The sequence below is a fragment of the Vanessa cardui genome, chromosome 23, assembly GCF_905220365.1.
Source record: "Vanessa cardui chromosome 23, ilVanCard2.1, whole genome shotgun sequence".
NCBI lineage: Eukaryota > Metazoa > Arthropoda > Insecta > Lepidoptera > Nymphalidae > Vanessa > Vanessa cardui.
The window spans coordinates 9,091,008-9,111,106 of NC_061145.1; the positions used below are offsets into that span (position 1 = coordinate 9,091,008).

Genomic DNA, 20,099 nt, shown 5'->3' on the forward strand with positions numbered 1-20,099 from the left:
AAATCCATCATCAAATTTTTAATATTGAAAACTTTGCTGGGACTGTTTTTCTTCGTTTTTTTGACAGAAAAAAAATGAATTTGTAACTATGAGAGTTGCGAAATAATGTGTACTTAGGCACAAATAAAAGCCAAAAATAATAATTATAGAATCAATATCATTTATTGTTCTTAGACCATACAGTTCTACCTATGTAAAAATCCACCAATTTATAACATTTTCGTTCCATACAATTGACTACGTTATAACTTTGGAGTAAAACAAAATATTATCGTATAATTTTTATTACATAACAAATGTATTAACAATCAACAACTCGTTATAGCCAAATCGTTGTTACAATTGATTTTAACGTTGATATTGACGGAGGCCAGTTGGGTGACGAAGAACTTGAGGATGTAAGGGATGGCCACGGTGAGGAGGTCGCCTTCCCCGCACAGGCGGCACGAGTCCTTGGAACCCTCTGCGTCGGCCGCCGCGGGGCCCAGCAGCGTGCCGCACTTCGAACACACGATCGCCTACACACAACATAGCACTCATATATATTATATGTCGTCACTTTGTCGCTAATCAAAGTGCGCATGCAAAAATTAAGGTCCATTATATATCAAAAAGTTGCACTATTAAATCTCCATTTTATTACAGTGGATTCTCCCGGTAATCCGAGAAAAGTTTTGCGGGACAGTTTCGGACATTTGTAACTTTCGGATTGTAGTTTAATGAAATTATAGTCTATAGTCGGATTTTTTACGTAAGAATACCTTGTAATCCAATATATCGAATGATAAGTATAGTAGGACACAAATTAGATGTAGCATCGGAAAACGCAATGGAATGAAAATAAAACCGATTACTGCCGATTTACACAACCAATAGAAATAGCTCCCTATCGCGCTATTCGACGCTATTCGTCGCTATAGATTCACGCGTCAGAGAAAGCAAGTGCATGTAAATCGACGCGTCAAATTGACGAATATATTAGGTCATGTGATATTACAAGTTATTACGTTCATGCAAAGATCATATTCGCATGATAAATAAATATTGATAATTTGGGATAGCGCACTCAATTCGGATGTCATCGGTTTTACGAATTTTGCCGATGCGAAATCTAAGTTGTGTCGTACTATACTAATACAAAAATTAAGGTCCATTTAAATATCAAAAAGTTGCACTATTAAATCTCCATTTTATTACAGTGGACTCCCAGTAATCCGAGAAAAGTTTTGCGGGACAGTTTCGGATATTTGAAATTTTCGGATTATAGTTTAATGAAACTCTCTAGAGTTCGGAATTTTTACATAAGAATACCTTGTAAAATATCCAGTGATAAGTATTTACGCTATACTAGGGAACATGCAAATATAATAGGTACTGATGGGTTTATTTTTTAATGTTGAAAAATTATAAAAGAAGGGCCAAAGCAAGGTTTATATTCGTTATAAGTTGTTTTTTTAATAATAATTATTAATTAAAGTAACTTGAAACGGAACGAAATGTACATAAATTTGACAAAAAAAAAAAATAACAGAAAAAAAAGACCCGCTGAGTTTCTTTCGCCGGTTCTTCTCAGGTCAGGGTGTTCCTTTTTCCGAACCGGTGGTAGTGTTTATTTGACAATCAATAAGTAAGTGTAATGCTTTTATATTGAATAAAGGAATTTGAGTTTGAGTTGAACGTATTTCAAGACACTAATTAGCGTTCAGTGACGTCACTCCTGTTATGAATACTTATTTAAGGTTATAGTTGTAAAAAAATGAATATTGAAACGAAAATTAATTGCGTATTTCGAATAAAAATGGAAGTTGGGTTTGTCAAAGCAGACTCTAGATTCCTCTTTTCAGCTTGAAACCACTTTTTTTCTCTGTTTTGTGTCAGAAGGTCCATCCAAACTTTGAAAATGAAAAAAATTGCTGTTTCAAAATGACATTTTGACAAACGCGTCGAACACAATTGAAGTAGTACTTATAAGCTGCAACCAGCTCAATCATGCGTTAATAATAGCTATGTCGGATTACATGGGATGCCGAATTAGCCAAGGGACGAATTACCGGGAGTCCACTGTATATTCATTCATGCGTTGTGGGGGGGAGGGTATACTTGGTATGTTCATTGGTCTCACTCCTAGTAATCTTGGACCAGTAGAAGGAATATTCGAGGTGGTATAGGAGCTGATCTTTACTACAGTACATAGCACATATATACATATATACAGGGGCGGTACCTCGGTCTTGTCGGAGCAGTGGAAGAGTCTGTCCTGCAGCACGAAGGCGGCTCCGTGGGCCAGCAGGGCGTCGCGCTCCATCTCTCCGAGGCGCACGCCCCCACCGCGGCGCCGCCCCTTGACGGGCTGGCGCGTGAGAGCGTCCACGGCGCCCGTCGTTCGCACCTGCCACTTGTCCGAGACCATGTGCCGCAGACGCTGGTAGTGCACGAGACCGCAGAAGATGTCGGCCGCCATCTCGCGCCCGTCGACGCCGCTGTACAGGCGCTCCGTGCCGTAGTAGTTGTAGCCGCCCGCCTCCAGCAGACGCCCGAAGTAGTTGATTGCCGTGTCGCGCTCGTTGAAGCGGAACGGCGTCGCGTCGTGCACCTGCAAGCGCGACGATTACATCCTCACGAGGTCAAATGTGTACTAGCAAGTAGTCGGCTGTCAGTAGTTTTTTTATATTGTTTATTTAACTACAATGTTTACATAATAATTGACAATATAAAAGACATAACAAAAGACAAAATGTCAAGTTGAAGTCAAATATTGGTTATTTGACCTTTTCCAGCTGGAAAAATATATCAAATTAAAATAATTAGGATTTCTACTAAATCGAAAATAACTATGTGGATTCATTAGGAGGACTCATGACTCACCGGTCAAGGTGGAAATCATTGGGAGAGGCCTATGTTCAGCAGTGAACGCCCTATGGCTGAGATGATGATGATGATGAAAATAACTAAAGAAATCGTATAAACAACTCACGTGTCCGTGCAGGCAGGCCGCCTTACCCGCCATGCACTCGATCATCATGGCGATTGTCATTCTGGACGGGAAGCCGTGAGGATTGAACAGAATGTCCGGGATGAGGCCCGACTCCGTGAACGGCAAGTCCTCGGCCGTCCACTTCTGCGAGCAGATACCCTTCTGCCCGGCCCGTGAAGCGAACTTGTCACCCACTGTCGGATTACGCTGGAATAGACCAATTAAATGTTACTACTATCTGACGATTACGCCTTGGACATGCAAGTACGCCCGTTCATCTCTGCAAAATAAGAGTTAGAGATCACTCTTTGTGTGAATGTGGCCTTGACGAAGGTTCCTTATCCCATATACTGTTTTCTTGCCCCAATCTCCTCCATCCCGTATATGACGTTCCCCTCCCAAAGTTCCTCGCCCTATTAATGTTGAATGTTTGTTAATGTGTGTGTTTAGTCCACTTTGTAAATTTTTATGTAAATATATTGAGCGTAATAAAATTAAGTTGTAAATGTTTTTGTGATCGTTCTCATTTGTTGTCTTAATAATTATGTTATATGTTTATCTAATTATTTATTATTGTATTGTTTTAGGTTATGGGTTAACAGAGAGTCTACTACTATTGTGCCCTTAAAATTAATTTAAGCCTGCAATCTCGACCGCACCGTTCAATCTCCATCGCACGTGACATTGGCGAAATAATCTGTGACCTCTTGGCACAAATAAAAGCCATAAAAAATGATGATACTGTTAAAACTGGAAAGCTGAAATTTCGGACAGCAATTTATTTTCTAACGTTGGCATCTGTTAGTGTATAATATTAAAACATTTATTTAGTTCTTATTATGTGTGAATAGATGCCGTTGTTCATTTTATTCTTGTTTCTGAAACACGCTATCCTTTGTTAAACGATTTATAAAGAAATTATATAAGATTAGCTATACAAAATAAAAAACGTTGTTTGTTATGAGAAGTGGTGTTTTATTTATGGTCCTTCGAGCCGGATGGATGAATAATTAAGATGAAAATGGTAGTTAAGGGAATAAGATTGTGTCGTAGAAGAAGAAGCTGTAAAATGCGTCCGCCATGGGCAGAATGACTTGAAATGAAATTTTGACGACGCATTTCATGGGTACGCCGCTCTGAGGTCCCGGGTTCGATTCCCGTCCGAATCAATGTAGATTACCATTAAGATTTTATGTTGTCTTGGGTCTGGATGTTTGTGGTACCTTCGTTACTTCTGATTTTCCAAAACACAAGTGCTTTAGCTACTTACATTGGGATCAGAGTAATGTATGTGATGTTGTCTCATATTTATTTATTTATATTTATTATTAAATCTGTGTCAATCTCGTTACCACTTGTTTCACACTGAAGCTTATAAATCTGAGGTCCTAAGTTCAAACTCCAGGAGTGTTTAAAAAATATTATTTATTATTGGTTTATTTCGATAGCCAAAAATCTGGGAATTACATATACAGGGTTACAGGTTAAGTCGACCGAAATCCTTTAAGAGAGGATAGATTCCATCACTCCTAACCGATTTGACTATGGAACCCCATATCCTAAACCTAACCCTTCTCAAGTTATTGGCCTTTGAATTTATTTTATAAAAATGATAGATTTTTTGACGACTGCCCCTTTATTTTTGTTTTGTGTCCCAATTTTGTATTCTTTTTGCTATTTTTGAGTAGAAGATTAGTTGCTTTATTATTTTAAGCTACAAAACTGCCAGTAACTATACCAAATGAGTCGTAGTAGACAGTCAATTGTTAAAAAAAGTAATTACATTTAAAAAATATATTTTTTATTTCTAAGATATCTTTAAAAAAGTCTATGACAGATGTACTAAAAAATATCTACGGCTCTTCAGCTTTTCGATAAGGTATAATAACATAGGGTATTATTAGAATCCTTGGAAAAAATCTTTAAACAAAGACGCCCGAGTAACAAAAGTTAAGCCGCTCGCAGCGCCTGTTGTCCTGCAATGAGTGCGAGCGGGACATTTTTCAATGTAAATAGGTACGAGAGGCATAGGTAAAAACTATTTTGTTGTTATTGTGTGTGCTTTTTGGTAATTCCTTAATTCCTTATTCAGTTTGCTTACGCGATTCGTCCGTGGTAGATGCGATACATAGTGCTCTTGGTTTTTTACTCGATTTGGCTTGTTTTGTGGACTGTTTCTTCCTATTCGTGACGTTTGTTAACTTGTGTGTTATGATAATTAGTTATCCCGTCTTGGTCGAATTTTGACTCATCAGTCCACAAGATTCTTCTAAATAACAACGGATCTTCTAAATCTGCGTTGAGCATAAATCTACAGAAGTCTAGTCTCCTCGCAGGATCTCCTTCTTCGATGATATGTATTGGCGTGAAGTGGTAGGGGTAGAGACAAGCAGTATGCACTGTAAACCACATTTTCCACTGTGAGAGTCCAAGTCCTCGAGCAACAACATTAGTTGACGTAGTGGGATCCTGTCGAAATCGTCGAATTATCTCATTATCTTGCTCTTCGTCGTCGTCATGAATTCGTGGTCTGCCTACGTCTGTTCGTCATCTTGAAACAGAGCCAGTCTCTCTAATTTGCCGATAAACTCCGTCAAAGACACTAATATCCGGTATACGGCGGCCAGGATAACGTGCTATGTATTCTTCACGTGCTCGTGAAGATACACAGTTGCAGTACCCATAACAAATCAGAATATCAGCATATTCTTCATTTGTAAAGGTCGTCATTTTCAACAGTTCCAAATCAGAAATACAAATCAAGGTCCAGTTAACAAGCACAGTCACGAATAGGAAGAAACAATCCAGAAAACAAGCCAAATCGAGTAAAAAACCAAGAGCACTATGTATCGCATCTACCACGGACGAATCGCGTAAGCAGACTGAATAAGGAATTAAGGAATTACCAAAAAGCACACACAATAACAACAAAATAGTTTTTACCTATGCCTCTCGTACCTATTTACATTGAAAAATGTCCCGCTCGCACTCATTGCAGGACAACAGGCGCTGCGAGCGGCTTAACTTTTGTTACTCGGGCGTCTTTGTTTAAAGATTTTTTCCAAGGATTCTAATAATACCCTATGTTATTATACCTTATCGGAAAGCTGAAGAGCCGTAGATATTTTTTAGCATATCTGCAGTACATCTGTCATAGACTTTTTTAAAGATATCTTAGAAATAAAAAATATATTTTTTAAATGTAATTACTTTTTTTAACAATTGACTGTCTACTACGACTCATTTGGTATAGTTACTGGCAGTTTTGTAGCTTAAAATAATAAAGCAACTAATCTTCTACTCAAAAATAGCAAAAATAATACAAAATTGGGACACAAAACAAAAATAAAGGGGCAGTCGTCAAAAAATCTGTCATTTTTATAAAATAAATTCAAAGGCCAATAACTTGAGAAGGGTTAGGTTTAGGATATGGGGTTCCATAGTCAAATCGGTTAGGAGTGATGGAATCTATCCTCTCTTAAAGGATTTCGGTCGACTTAACCTGTAACCCTGTATATGTGGGATATAGCTTGGGATCAGAGTAATGTATGTGATGTTGTCTCATATTTAAAAAAAAAGGCCAGCTAGGTAAAGACCTTTCCAAACTCAACGACAATGACCATGACAATTATGGCCATGACAGTAACCAACCTGTATCCGGACCATGACGCAGGCCTTCTTCGGCGCTTTGGACGAGAAGTCCCCGCAGAGCCTCACGTTGTCCACGAACACCTCCTCCTTGCCGTGGTAGCGAGACACCACGAACTGACTCTTCTCGCCGTCCCAGTAGCTAAGATACACACAAATACAATCGATAATATACCTTATTACTCAACACACATGGTCGATATTTGTGAACCATGATTTGAACTATCAAAAGGAATTATTAAGACTATTCTAACAAGTCACATTGGAACAGCGTGGTGGGATATGTTCCGAACCTTCTCCTCAAAAGGAGAGGAGGCCTTAGCTCAGTAGTGGGACATTTACTGTCGTTGTTGTTGTTTTCCAATAAACTTAAGACATAGGAATTTAGCCAGATGAAATAATGACCTGATGAAGTAATACTACAAGAAGCAGAAGGCAGATAATCTGGAGTTGTAGACCAAATCTTTGAGGGTATTTGTTCAAGATTTACTAACGATTAGCTAATTTGAAGAAGATTCAATGTTGAAAAAGAGTAACTAATGAGTTTCTTGCCGATTCTTCTCGGTAGAAAAAAAAAATACTCATTTGTAGGGTATGGCGGTCATTTGGAACTCTCGGAAAAGTATGGCAAGGTGATTTTCGTGAATCGGCTACTAGGCTACTCGACTATTATTAGCTATGTAAAAATTAGCTTGGTTCAAATGACCAAATATTTTGTCATAATCATCTCACGGTCTATTCACTTAATATTCAAAAAAGTTATTAAATGACGATTCCAAAAGTGCTTGTAAAATCCTACTTGAGTAAAGTATATTTTGATTGGAATTCTATGGCGCGGTGCACTGACACTAGTGATCTAGAGTGAGTGAGTGAGTGAGTGAGCGAGCAAGTGAGTGAGTGAGCTAGTGAGTGATTGATCGAGCGAGTGAGTGAGTGAGTGAGCGAGTGATTGAGTGAGTGATCGAGTGAGTGAGCGAGTGAGTGATCGAGTGAGTGAGTGATTGAACAAGTGAGTGAGTGAGTGAGTGATTGAGTGAGTGAGTGAGTGAGTGAGCGAGTGAGCGGGGCGTCACCAGTAGAAGGGGTCGTCGGGGCGCACGCGCGCGCCCACGGCGGGCAGCCCGTCGGCGTCCACGTGCGGCGCGAGGTCGGCGCGCGCGGGGTCGCGGCAGAAGTACGACGACGCGTGCGCCAGCTCCAGGAAGTTGGCCTTGTACACCGAGCCCGCCGCGAAGCCGCGCTCGTACGCCGACTTGTTGATGATCATCGCGTCCTCCATGTCGTAGCCCTGGAACGGGGGCCCGGGTCACTAACGACCACTTGGCGATTTCTTGCCGGACATATTTTACGAGGGGCTATTGCCGCGACAGATTTGAAGATGTAATATAAAATGGCTATGGTAGTAATAATCTTAATAATATTATAAATGTGAAAGTACCTCCGTGTTTCCTTCGCTCTTTCACGACCAAACCGCTGAACCGTTTTTGATGAAAATTCGTATGAAGCAAACTCGAACTCCAAGGACACGGGCTACTTTTTTTAATGATATATGACAACCAACACCTAAAGCGACTATTTGTACTAAATATTGGGGAACCACCTTCAGATCGGTTGCAGTTCACGCGTATTACAAAATAAAATAATTAATCTTGCTAATTTCGGGGTTCTAGGTTGTATTTCCTCAGATCAGACCAGATCAGATCCAGGTCGGGAAGGTAAACATTCGATTTAGCCATTGAAAAAAATTCTAATCGTCTGAAAATGAACTGTTTCTAATCGTCTTAGATTTGCCGTCCCATCACCGGATTATGAGAGAGAAATAGAGTACAGAATAATATGTCCTGCCGTGGGTTAATGAGTCGAGTTGACCCAGTAGTTAGAACGCGTGCATGTTAACCGATGATTGCGGGTTCAAACTCAGGCAAGCACCGCTGTTTCATGAGCTTAATTTGTCTTTATAATTCATCTCGTGCTCAGCGGTGAACATCGTGAGTAAACCTGCATGTGACAAATTTCATAGAAATTCTGCCACATGTGTATTCCACTAACCCGCATTCGAACAGCGTGGTGGAATATGTTCCAAACCTTTTCCTCAAAGGGAGAGGAGGCCTTTAGCCCAGAAGTAGGAATTTACAGGCTGTTGTTGTTGGTTTAATTTCCTCAGATCAAATCAGATCCAGGTCAGACAGGCAGACAAAAATTGGATGCATGAACTGTTTCCGGCTGAGTTGGATTTGCCATTCCATCACCGGATTATGAGAGAGAAAGGTCACAATAATATGTCTTACTAATATGATCCTGTGAAAACAGGATCATATTAGTAAGATCGGAGTAGTCTAGCAGAGAAAAAGGTCATAATAATATGTCCTGTCAACAGTTAGCTGATCTCCCTTGAAGGCCATGGGTCTGGTATCTTAGTAAGATCGGAGTATTCTAGCAGGTGTTTGTGGTAAGGCCGGTGGGTGAAAACAGATTCATATTAGTAAGATCGGAGTATTCTAGCAGGTATTTGTGGTAAGGGAATACCGTGTAGGAGATGACAGCGAGTATGGCGTTGGTTCCGGCGGGGTAGTCGTCGAGACGCATGTGGTCGTGATGCAGCGGCCGGAACAGCGGCGCCGCGCCAGACTGCAACCGGTATAACTTGGTCTCCGCAGTCGACGCCCACGTGTGGATCGGCGTGCCCATCGTCTGCTTGCCCATCTGGCACTGGTACATGTTACTGCGGGCACACACACACACACACATCCATGTATATCGGACATCACGTATAGTACGACACAACTTAGATGTCGCATCGGCAATATTCGTAAAACCGATCACATCCGAATTGAGCTACCCCAAATTATCAATATTTATTTCTCACGCGAATGTGATCTTTGCACAAATGCAATAACTTGTAATATCATATGTTAGCATATTTATTTTAATATGATCATATTTTATTGTTTTAATGTATTAAAGTATTATCAGCATAAATAATTCGATTTAAATAGTTGTTACAATTTGCGTTGATTGTCAACATCCGGTTTTGACTAAATTGTTTTTAAAATAGATCGAAACCGGATGTTGCTACAGTCGGAGGAGGGGCGTGTAAACATTAAATACTAGGAGTAAGCCTAGAAATGGTCATTCTTACTTTAATCGTCGAATTGGAAGGATCGTGAACCACTCACTTCAGGAGAGATAAAGTATTGATTGTGAGGAGAGTTTTTGTATTATTCCAGCACATATCACCTAATATATTCGTCAATTTGACGCGTCGATTTACATGCACTTGCTTTCTCTGACGCGTGAATCTATAGCGACGAATAGCGTCGAATGGCGCGATAGGGAGCTATTTCTATTGGTTGTGTAAATCGACAATAATCGGTTTTATTTTTATTCCATTTCCTTTTTCGATACTACATCTAATATCTGTCGTACTATACGTTACTCTGATCCCAATGTGAGTAGCTAAAACACTTGTGTTTTAGAAAATCAGAAGTAACGAAGTTCCCACCACCAGACCTAAGACAACATAAAAAACGAAAGTACTTTTTCTACATCGACTCGGCTGGGAATCGAAGCCGAGATCTCGTACTCATGAGAACCGATGTACACACTACTCGATTACGGAGGTCGTTCTATCTAAGTCAAATCTATATTAAAAAAGTCAATACGGAATCAATTTTGGTCTTTTTATACCAATTTTCTTCAAAGTTAACTATAGCTAAAAAAAATAATTTTAAACTTTAATATAAAGACGCTTTTGCATTTTTATCTGTGAAGAGAAACTAAATTACTTAATAACTCTTGTAAAACGAATATACTGAAACTTTTAATGGATTTCTTTATGGTTGAGGTTTTAAGAATTAGCAATTTCTTAAACGAAATTGTGTTATTTGAACCTATAATACATGTATTATTGCTATGTATAGGTTAGAGGCGATTTGCCTGTCAAGCTTACCGAGGCGACTGGTTGCAGTCGGGCATTGGGACCAGCTGCGCCAAATTGCTCATGAAGGCTGACTTCGAGAGCTCCAAATGTGTTGTTCTACCTTAATTACAAAAAAAAAAACAAGGATTTAAATTAGGAATGTATTTTTATGTTTGTTTTTTTTATGGTATAGGTTGGCGGACGAGCATATGGGCCACCTGATGGTAGGTGGTCACCATCACCCATAGACAATGACGCTTTAAGAAATATTAACTATTCCTTAAATCGTCAATGTGCCACCAACCTTGGGAACTTAGATGTTATGACCCTTGTGCCTGTAGTTACACTGGCTCACTCACCCTTCAAACCGGAACACAACAATACTGAGTACTGTTATTTGGCGGTAGAATAACTGATGAGTGGGTGGTACCTACCCAGAGGGGCTTGCACAATGCCCTATCACCAAGTGAACCAGATATTAGAACCATAACCAACATATATCATATACGATGATATATGTTGGTGATACATATATTAAAAGCGCAAGCCGAATTTTGTCCCAGTAATTATGGGACAATATTTGTACATGCAAATCGGTCATGGTCTCATTTAAATATATACAATAATGAAACATGTAACAACATGTTACATGTTTTTACATGTTACGTGTTTTTACATGTTTCTGTGTGAAAAATAAAGAGGATTTTTGATTGCGATGTATTGAATTTTTGCGATTACACAAATCATTAATTTTACGGTTAGAGAGCGCTACTACGGCTGTATAAGCTGTATAAGTGCCCATATACAAAAACTGAGAACTGACAATAATACTATAAATATATTGGTCAGCCACCTTGGGAATTTCGGATCAGAAGTTACACTGGCTCACTCACCCTTCAGAATACACACCGGAATACATGATTGTCAAAGTAAATACAGTTAAAAAAAATGTACCCAAAAAAATTTTTTTGGCTTTCAAATTGCTATGCAATCTAAAACACAAATTACCAGCAGTGCCATCTATCGACCTATATAACAACCAAGAATTAAAAATCAATATCAATACACACCTTTGATGATTTCATTCTGGGTGACAGCGATGTCCAAGTACAGCTGTTCCATGGTCCCGATAAGTTCCAGCTGCCCCGTGGACAAGTTGATGACCGGCCTCATCATGCGAGCCTCGCTCGTGAACAGGAACACACCCGCGTACTGGGCGCAGATCTGGTGTAGAAATTAGTATGATTAACATTTGGGTATATTTTTTAATTAAAACAGATATTTTATATATACTAATATTATAAATGCAATAGTGAATCTGTCCTCAATACTCAAAGTACTAAATCGATTTTGATAAAATTAAGCATATAGATAGTTTTAGTCCCAGAGAAGGACGTAGGTTAGTTTTTATCTCGGAAATCATTCTTTAAACCTGTGAACAGACAGAAGTTTATTTTGGGAATCAATCCTTTCTTAAGGAAGGAATATAAAAGTCATTATAATTTAAGTTTCGTTACTTAAATATTTTATGGATTTTTGACCAATCAAGTTTTCACGCATAAAAAGCTGCGGGATCAGCTAGTTATCTATACTATACTAAAATTAATAAATGCGAAAGTGACACTGTTTGTATGTCTGTTCATATTTAAGAAGTGTATTTAAAAAAAAAAAACAAAAAAGCACCTGTTTTTTGGGTATCACAACAATTTCAGTAGTTATAGGCACGTCCTCCCCTTTGACCTTCAATGTACGAAGATAAGCGGCACTCCTCTGAGCGGTGTCTTCAGGCAGATAGCCTACCAGCTTCCCGTCTATGAAGACTGGGTACTTGTACACGTCGTGGGACAGTGGTGTGTTGGACACTGAGCTAATGGGTTCCATTCCTGTATTGAATACATAGATTAGTGCCACAATAGTGCAAAAATTCGTTTATGGGCTGAGGAGGGCTCAAAGCTGATGCTTTTGACTTGTAGATGTATTTTTTAGTATTCAATGTATTTTGTTTATGTTATAGGTTGGCCGACGAGCATATGGGCCACCTTATGGTAAGTGGTCACCATCACCCATAGACAATGACGCTGTAAGAAATATTAACCATTCCTTACATCGTCAATGCCCCACCAACCTTGGGAACTAAGATGTTATGTCCCTTGTGCCTGTAGTTACACTGGCTCACTCATCCTTCAGACCGGAACACAACAATACTGAGTACTGTTATTTGGCGGTAGAATAACTGATGAGTGGGTGGTACCTACCCAGACGGGCTTGCACAAAGCCCTACCACCAAGAATGTGGCTGTAACGTCAACGCATTCAATGATACCCCTTTTTATGTTATAGGGGGCAAACGAGCAGGAGGCTTCCCTGATGGAAAATGATTACCACCTGATATGGATATATGCAAAACCGGAGGGGTTGAAAGTGCGTTGCCGGCTTAATGTTGGGTGTGAAATATTTTGTCCGAAAATTTCACGTTTTTATTATTCGTCTATTTATTTTCTCAGCACTATACTACCAAGTACTAATAATAGTGTCATTTAATGTATGACGTAGCCATTTTGTAGGTGCTTTAAAATTTCAACTGAAAACAGAATACATACCACATTTTTCTAGGACGAACGGCAGATTGGGGAGATGCTTAGGGTCAGGATGCTGTGTGACCTGGAGGCGAAACAATTAATATTAAAAATTGGTCCTTCGAGCCGGAGTGCGGGTGTGGCAAGCTTTTATTTATGTTTTTTTGCTGATATTGTATTTAAGTTTTATTTTTTTTTATTTATTTATTGAATATCTTTATACATGCTTTGTTTATACAGACAACGATGTAACAAAAACCCCACTGGATTTATCCGTACATCGGTATTCGTTGTCAACACTTATACAAAAATAATAAAATAACTATAAAATAAACAAAACGCAGGTACATATCAAAACTTAAAATAAACAAAACAGCGATAAAGGGAGAATAACATCGTTTAGTACAGCGTATACAGGTGTTCCATGTATTGTGTTAATTATTTTATATTTGCAAAATATACATCAAGCTTTTTTTTAATGTTTTTTATATTTATTTCCTGTTTTAAATTGTATGGTAGACCGTTATGTTATAATACATGTATGTTGATTATAACTGTAACTTATAGGTAACTATTTATAGTTAGTTCCTATGAAATCGCTTTAAGGGGTTGTATTAGAGCTAATATAAACAAAGTCATAAGGCATTGGGTCTTACAAAGTGACTTATCAATAAATAGGTCATTTATAATGTTTACTGGCTTACAATTTTTTGTCATTTATTCGTTTGTGTGTCAAACGAGTTTACTTGTATTCTAGAATAGTCTCGAATAAGTTAGTACGACAATAAAATCCTTTGACAACGTTCCAACGACCGTCATGGTCGAGTGGTGTGTACACCTTTCATGGGTACGCCACACTGAGATCCCGGGTTCGATTCCCTGCCGAGTCGATGTAGATGTACCGTCGTGACTTCTGATTTCCATAACACGAGTGCTTCAGCTACTTACATTGGGATCAGAGTAATGTATGCGATGTTGTCTCATATTTATTTACATTCTGTTAGCTTTTCCACATGGATGTTTCGGGTACCTGGGCGGAGGCTGTGAGGTGGTTGAGCAGGCCGCAGGGCGCGCCGTCGGGCGTGTGCACGGGGCACACGAAGCCCCACGCGTCGGGCAGCAGCTGCCGCGCCTCCGTCGTGCGCATCTCCATGAAGAACGAGCCCCGGTGGATCGCCCTGTACACCACACCACCACGATGAACATACACCACACGGCCCTCTCTTACGACCATTTAAACATATTCCACACGGACCTCTCTTACGACCACTTAAACATATTCCACACGGACCTCTCTTACGACCATTTAAACATATTCCACACGGACCTCTCTTACGACCATTTAAACATATTCCACACGGAAACCTCTCAAGGAATCGCATTTCCCCATTGTAAGTCGGAGAATTCGCGAATTACATACAAAAAACACTGAGCAACTTTGAATTAAGGTCCAGGCATTTATGAATTACTAGCTCTGCCCGTGTAAGCGTTTGAATTTAACAAAAAAAAAAAAAAATAATTTCCTAAGTTATTCCTTATTGTATCAGTTATTTGCCAGTGAAAATCGGTCCAGCCTTTCCAGAGATTAGCCGGAACAAACAGACAAAAATGATAAAAAATGACATTTTCGTATATTTAACGTGTATACGTATGTATATACATAATATTACAAACAGACACTCCGATTTATTATATGTAGATAGAGACGACAAAAGAACACAAATACATTGTAATAATACAACTGTACAGTCAGAGTAAGAAAACCTTCGTCAGTTTTCAAATTCATTCCTTTATCAAGTGGTAAGCTCATAGTACCTTTTGAAACTAAAGCACTGAATATAAAATGAAACTTACATAGCATGATACCTTGGCTCAAAATAGTGTAACATCTTTAGACTAGTTTATATATGAACATGAAATCTTTTGAATTTGTAATTGGTCATTACAAATTTAAATTAGATATGACATCTTCTACTGAATTGTCAAAATATGTCTGTCAGTGTCATAAATTCTCGATCAGTGAAGCAGATTATCGCTCATAGATAACACACGAATATAGATCTTAAGGTGACGAACCCTTTCCTATCCCGACTGTAGACGATAAAAAAGCTTGGAATTAATACCTGTTGACTTCCAGGCGGGATACATTACATACATATATAATTTTATTTAACTAATATGATTGTATTTTTAAATGTTGAAAAAGAGTAACTACTGTTCTGATCTTCTACCCAGAAGAACCGACAAGAAACTCTAATTATATTAAAAAATTTTATTCATGTGGGCTTTTGAATCGTCATTTCACATTTAATTGTGAAATGACGTAGCATTTACGTTTGTAGCATTACAAATGGTCAGAGGTACCAATGAGAAAAAATTAAATATATAATCTGAATAAGCTGAGGCTTACTTGAAATGTGACATGTATCTCATCCTATTGATGTTCTCGGCGACAATCGTCAGCCCCTTGTACTGAGCCAGGTTCACGTTGGTGGAGGGCGCGTTTCCGGTCGCCAGGAACGTCTCCATCTTTTGTTCCAAATTACCAGCCATACGGATCAATTGCTGCAGCTCTTTCTGTGAACAGACTCAATACATGAACCTGTTACAAATAAAGAAGTGATTGTAGTTCAGTTCAAGGGTAACTGTGAAAACTAGACGGTCATAAATAATACCTGTTCTTTTTTAAAAAGAAATATTATAGCATAGGAGGAGAAATTCATTTGGGTAAGTATTTCTGCCAAATATATAGCCCGAAATAGACTACCCTGTAAGTCTATCCTAGGGGTGAGTATGTCTTAGCCTAACAGTAAAACTAAAGCTGTTATTTGGATTATAACATATATGTATTTGTCATAAATGTAATAATTAATAGTAGTTTTGCCATGCCAATGAAACAGATATTTAAATTAGAATAATTACTCCAAAAAGAACAGCCTATATAATATCAGCTATATTAATTTGAGCCAAGTGTTGATTTTATATTTATCATCTAAAATTATAAAATTTAAAATCTCACCGAAGTCAGTACAAATTTCATAGCAGTTTTAGCTCGCTTCAGAATATTCGCCTTGATAATATAAAGCATAGTTTGAAGTCGTTCCTTCAAAACTTGCAAATAAAGATGTCCGCCGACTTGTAACTCTTGCACCATTACAGCATCAGCACCTTCCACCTATAGAAGAAAAAAACACTTTAAAATCCAATCTTATTTATAACCTCACTTATGTACCGCTAACCTGAAAATATGTTCTTATGTAAACAGTAAATTGTTTTTTTTTATTCTTAGATTCAAGTTTACACAACTCGACTTAAATAACCATCTTTAAAAATTTTATAAAATATTTTGCAAAAAACTAATTAATTCTAATATTAGTAAGAGGTTGCTTTAAATTTATTTTATCAATATATGTACTATATTCAATTCAATATAAATTTAAATCTAGCACTTTTAAATGTATTACACTGCTTAAATAAACAATATTTCATTTCATAAAAACAAAAAACAAGAAATATAGGACATCACATACATTACTCTGATCCCAATGTAGGTAACTAAAGCACTTGTGTTATGGAAAATCAGAAGTTACAACGGTATCACAAACCCAAGACAACATAGAACACAAATGAACGATATCTATGTCGACTCGGCTGAGAATCGAACCCGGGACCTCAGAGTGGCGTACCCATGAAAACCAGTGTACAGTAGTGTAGTGTACTACTTGACTACGAAGGTCGTCAATTTAATGTAGCAAGTGGATGCATTTCGAACTCACCTTACATTTATTCTGAACGACATCATATAGCTTCTGTGCCATAAAGACTAGAGCATGGAACTTATCCGTGTTTCCATTCAGATGGATCATTACACAGCGAGTCAGAAGGAAGTCAGCAGCATCCTCGTCCGTTGCCCACGGAGGCAGCTCGCTAAGCCTGGGCCGGAACATGCGGCCCAGGTAGGATTTACACTCCTCTTGTGTGTGAAGACTCTCTTCATGAAGTTCTCGGAGCATATTCTGCACACAGCTGTTTATGGAAAGAAAGAATTTTGTAATATGCTTCATATCTTACTGGTAGTGCAATATTAGTCATATATAACCTTATGTTAGGTGACAAAATATTTTGGAAATAAAGTTTATGTACATTATTTACAGAAGTTAAATAAATTTCTAAAATATTATCAGCACTAAAAATTTTGAGACATGACTAATTATAACATGAGAAATTATAAATTATATCAGTGTGATTTAGAGTCATCCTATGATGGGGGCCTCGTTTAATATAAATGCCTGGCATTAATGTGACCATATCAATTTGATCAGTTGAGTCTTGTCAGTGTCAACACCATAATATATTTATTAGCTTCATGCATTTTTTTAATTAATCTTCTAATCTGTTTGATCAGAAACCATTGGGCACTGCATGTTCCAGGTCTGATTTTCAGTCTGAAAATCTGTCATATATAAAATCAGGATGTTGGAATAAGCTTTGAACATTTTATATTCTGATCACTGTTTCGAAAATTATTTTACTTGATATAATTATTTTATTTCTCATTAATATAATTATCTCCAAAAGACTCAATCAGGTGAATATGTATAACTTACTTAACATAATACAAATCATTCTTCTTTCCGTGCAGCAATAATCTGTATATGTAATGGTCCGGCCAGTCCACCAGACTCTTCATGATCAAAACTAGTGGAGCGTAGTACATAACTTTCCGATGAGAGAACATAAGCTTACAAGTACCGTTTTGAAGGAAGTGCAGAACATTATTCTGTGAAAAGAAAAAAGTAATTTAATTTTTCGACATTGACTCATAGTTTGTGTTATAAGATATCAGTTATTCTATTTATTTTTTCAAGCAGGCTTATACAAGCACTTCTGAATCATCATTCACAAACTATATTACACTGTTTTTCTTGTAGATTCTACTGAGATGAACTTACAAGAAACTCAGTCGTAACTCTTTTGAAATGACAAGTGCTCCATATTTAACAGCTAGCTGAAACGCCGGCAATACTGGATACTATTTATTTTTGCCGGACACACAATAAAAAAGCCTAACTATATCTGTCTTTATCAAGTTCAGGTAATCATAGTCATGATAATTACTGTACTAATAACTTAATAAGAAACTTACGGTGCTTGTGAGATCAGGTTTGACACATCGTACGAGGATACCAAACTCGGAGAACAAATTTCCTCTCATCTTCCAGCCTGAACGCTTAATAGCGACGGGGTAGTTGCGGCGCGTCACTAGTAACATACGAGCTAAACGTTCATGACCCTAGAAAAGGACAATAATATTATAAATTAAGATTATATATTGGTTATCAATGTAAAATTTATACAATTTATTTTAATATTACTAACTAATTCATTTAAAAATTTCAAAAATGGTTTTTTCTATTGGGTTCTGTATAAATTTAAGGTGGTTGAATATTCATGTCAATAGTAAAAGGCACTGTAATATACATTTTTTTGTATCATCAACTACGGTTCAGTGGTTTGGAAGTGAATGAGCAAGACACAGACAGTTATTTCAGTACTTATAATATGTATATAGAAAAAAACTTACATATGTATGAGAGACTAAGTAAAATCTGATTTAACAATTACCTTGATGACAAAATATCCACCCCATTCATCAGCATGTTCATTGTGTTTCACAAGTTCCTCTGGGGATAAGTCTGCCAAATGACAGACCTTTGACTAAAACATTTAAAAAAAAATTAAGAAAGAACTATAGAATAAAATCACATTATTTAAGATTTCAAAAAAATATATTATTTAATAAAAATTATATGAAGCTATTTTACCTTTAGCATAATAGGCAAGCTCCCTAGTGACTTATCAACAGACATAACTTTTCCATCAATATCGAAACTTAATCTTATCTTAAAGTCGCCCTTATATGTAGCAGCCCTTTGTCTACATTCTGTAGGAAGTACCCTCTGATTTTTGACACCCACTGCTTCCATGGGAACACTCGGCTTAGCGAATGCCGCCTCATCTATAGTGATTTTTATTCTTTCTCCACTCGGCATTTCGAATTCAGCCGGAATAAGATCCGCGATGGCAGCTTTTAGACCATCTTGTACCATATAATTGAAGGAATCTATATGAGGTGTCCCTAGACATTGTAGGTGCTGTAACAATAAAATAGTATTGATTAAACAATTCATAGATTTTTAAATCACTAAAAAGTAAACAATACTTACAGGGTTAGGAGTTTTAGGCGGTTTACTGAAATTGGGATTACTAGTATATGCTAGAGACGGTTTCTGTAATATCTTTTTCGGGTCCATTATTTTGTGAAAGACTTACATTTAGTAAAAAACATTTACTTGCAAAAGAAATGCAACAAACACACGTGCAGATATAATTTGACAGCCACTTGATAATTAAACAGTTTGACACTTGACATCGACATTAAAATAATCAGTTTAAAAATATATAATGTATGAATAAGGATTATTTAAGTCGTATGATAAATATAATTATGGTAAGTATGCATTTTAATTTAAATTAAATCACATTTTATTATAATAAATTAAAAGTACCTGCACAAATAAATAAAACAACAGCGAATATATTAAATAAAAATAAAAATAGCAAATTTGTCTATAAGAACAATATGCTTTAATAAATACAGGCGTTATCAAATAAGCACTAAAAATATTTGTGACTATGATTATTTACTCTGTATTTTTATGATTTAACATCCCGTCTTTAATTTATTTATCTATATGTATGTAGTCATTAGGATTTGTATTTTCTGCATGTTATCATAAATCTAAACGCCGCCAACAAAAACTTAAATATTGATATTAAAACGGTAATTTTAAATATTTTTATCTCAATTCAAATCAAAGATAATACATCAATCAAATAAAGATATGGTATTACCATATCTTTATTATTAAATAAATAATTAAATTACAATTTCAATATGATTCTCTCTATTCAATGGGTTT

The 20,099-nt window shown here is 37.2% G+C and overlaps 1 protein-coding gene across 1 annotated transcript; it reads right to left on the reverse strand.

The window, feature by feature from the left end:
• Nucleotides 1–268: 268 nt before the first annotated feature.
• Nucleotides 269–19,530, reverse strand: LOC124539709 (DNA-directed RNA polymerase I subunit RPA2). The gene is made up of 19 exons (XM_047117048.1): nt 19,344–19,530; nt 18,942–19,271; nt 18,742–18,834; nt 18,263–18,409; nt 17,724–17,896; nt 16,893–17,142; nt 16,136–16,291; nt 15,527–15,693; nt 14,147–14,294; nt 13,141–13,201; nt 12,225–12,424; nt 11,612–11,765; nt 10,572–10,662; nt 9,149–9,344; nt 7,696–7,910; nt 6,626–6,764; nt 2,975–3,181; nt 2,225–2,593; nt 269–518 (listed from the first exon to the last, which is right to left on the reverse strand). Exons 1-19 carry the CDS (start codon nt 19,428–19,430, stop codon nt 309–311), a joined length of 3,393 nt encoding a protein of 1,130 aa, XP_046973004.1. The 5' UTR covers nt 19,431–19,530; the 3' UTR covers nt 269–308.
• Nucleotides 19,531–20,099: the final 569 nt, after the last annotated feature.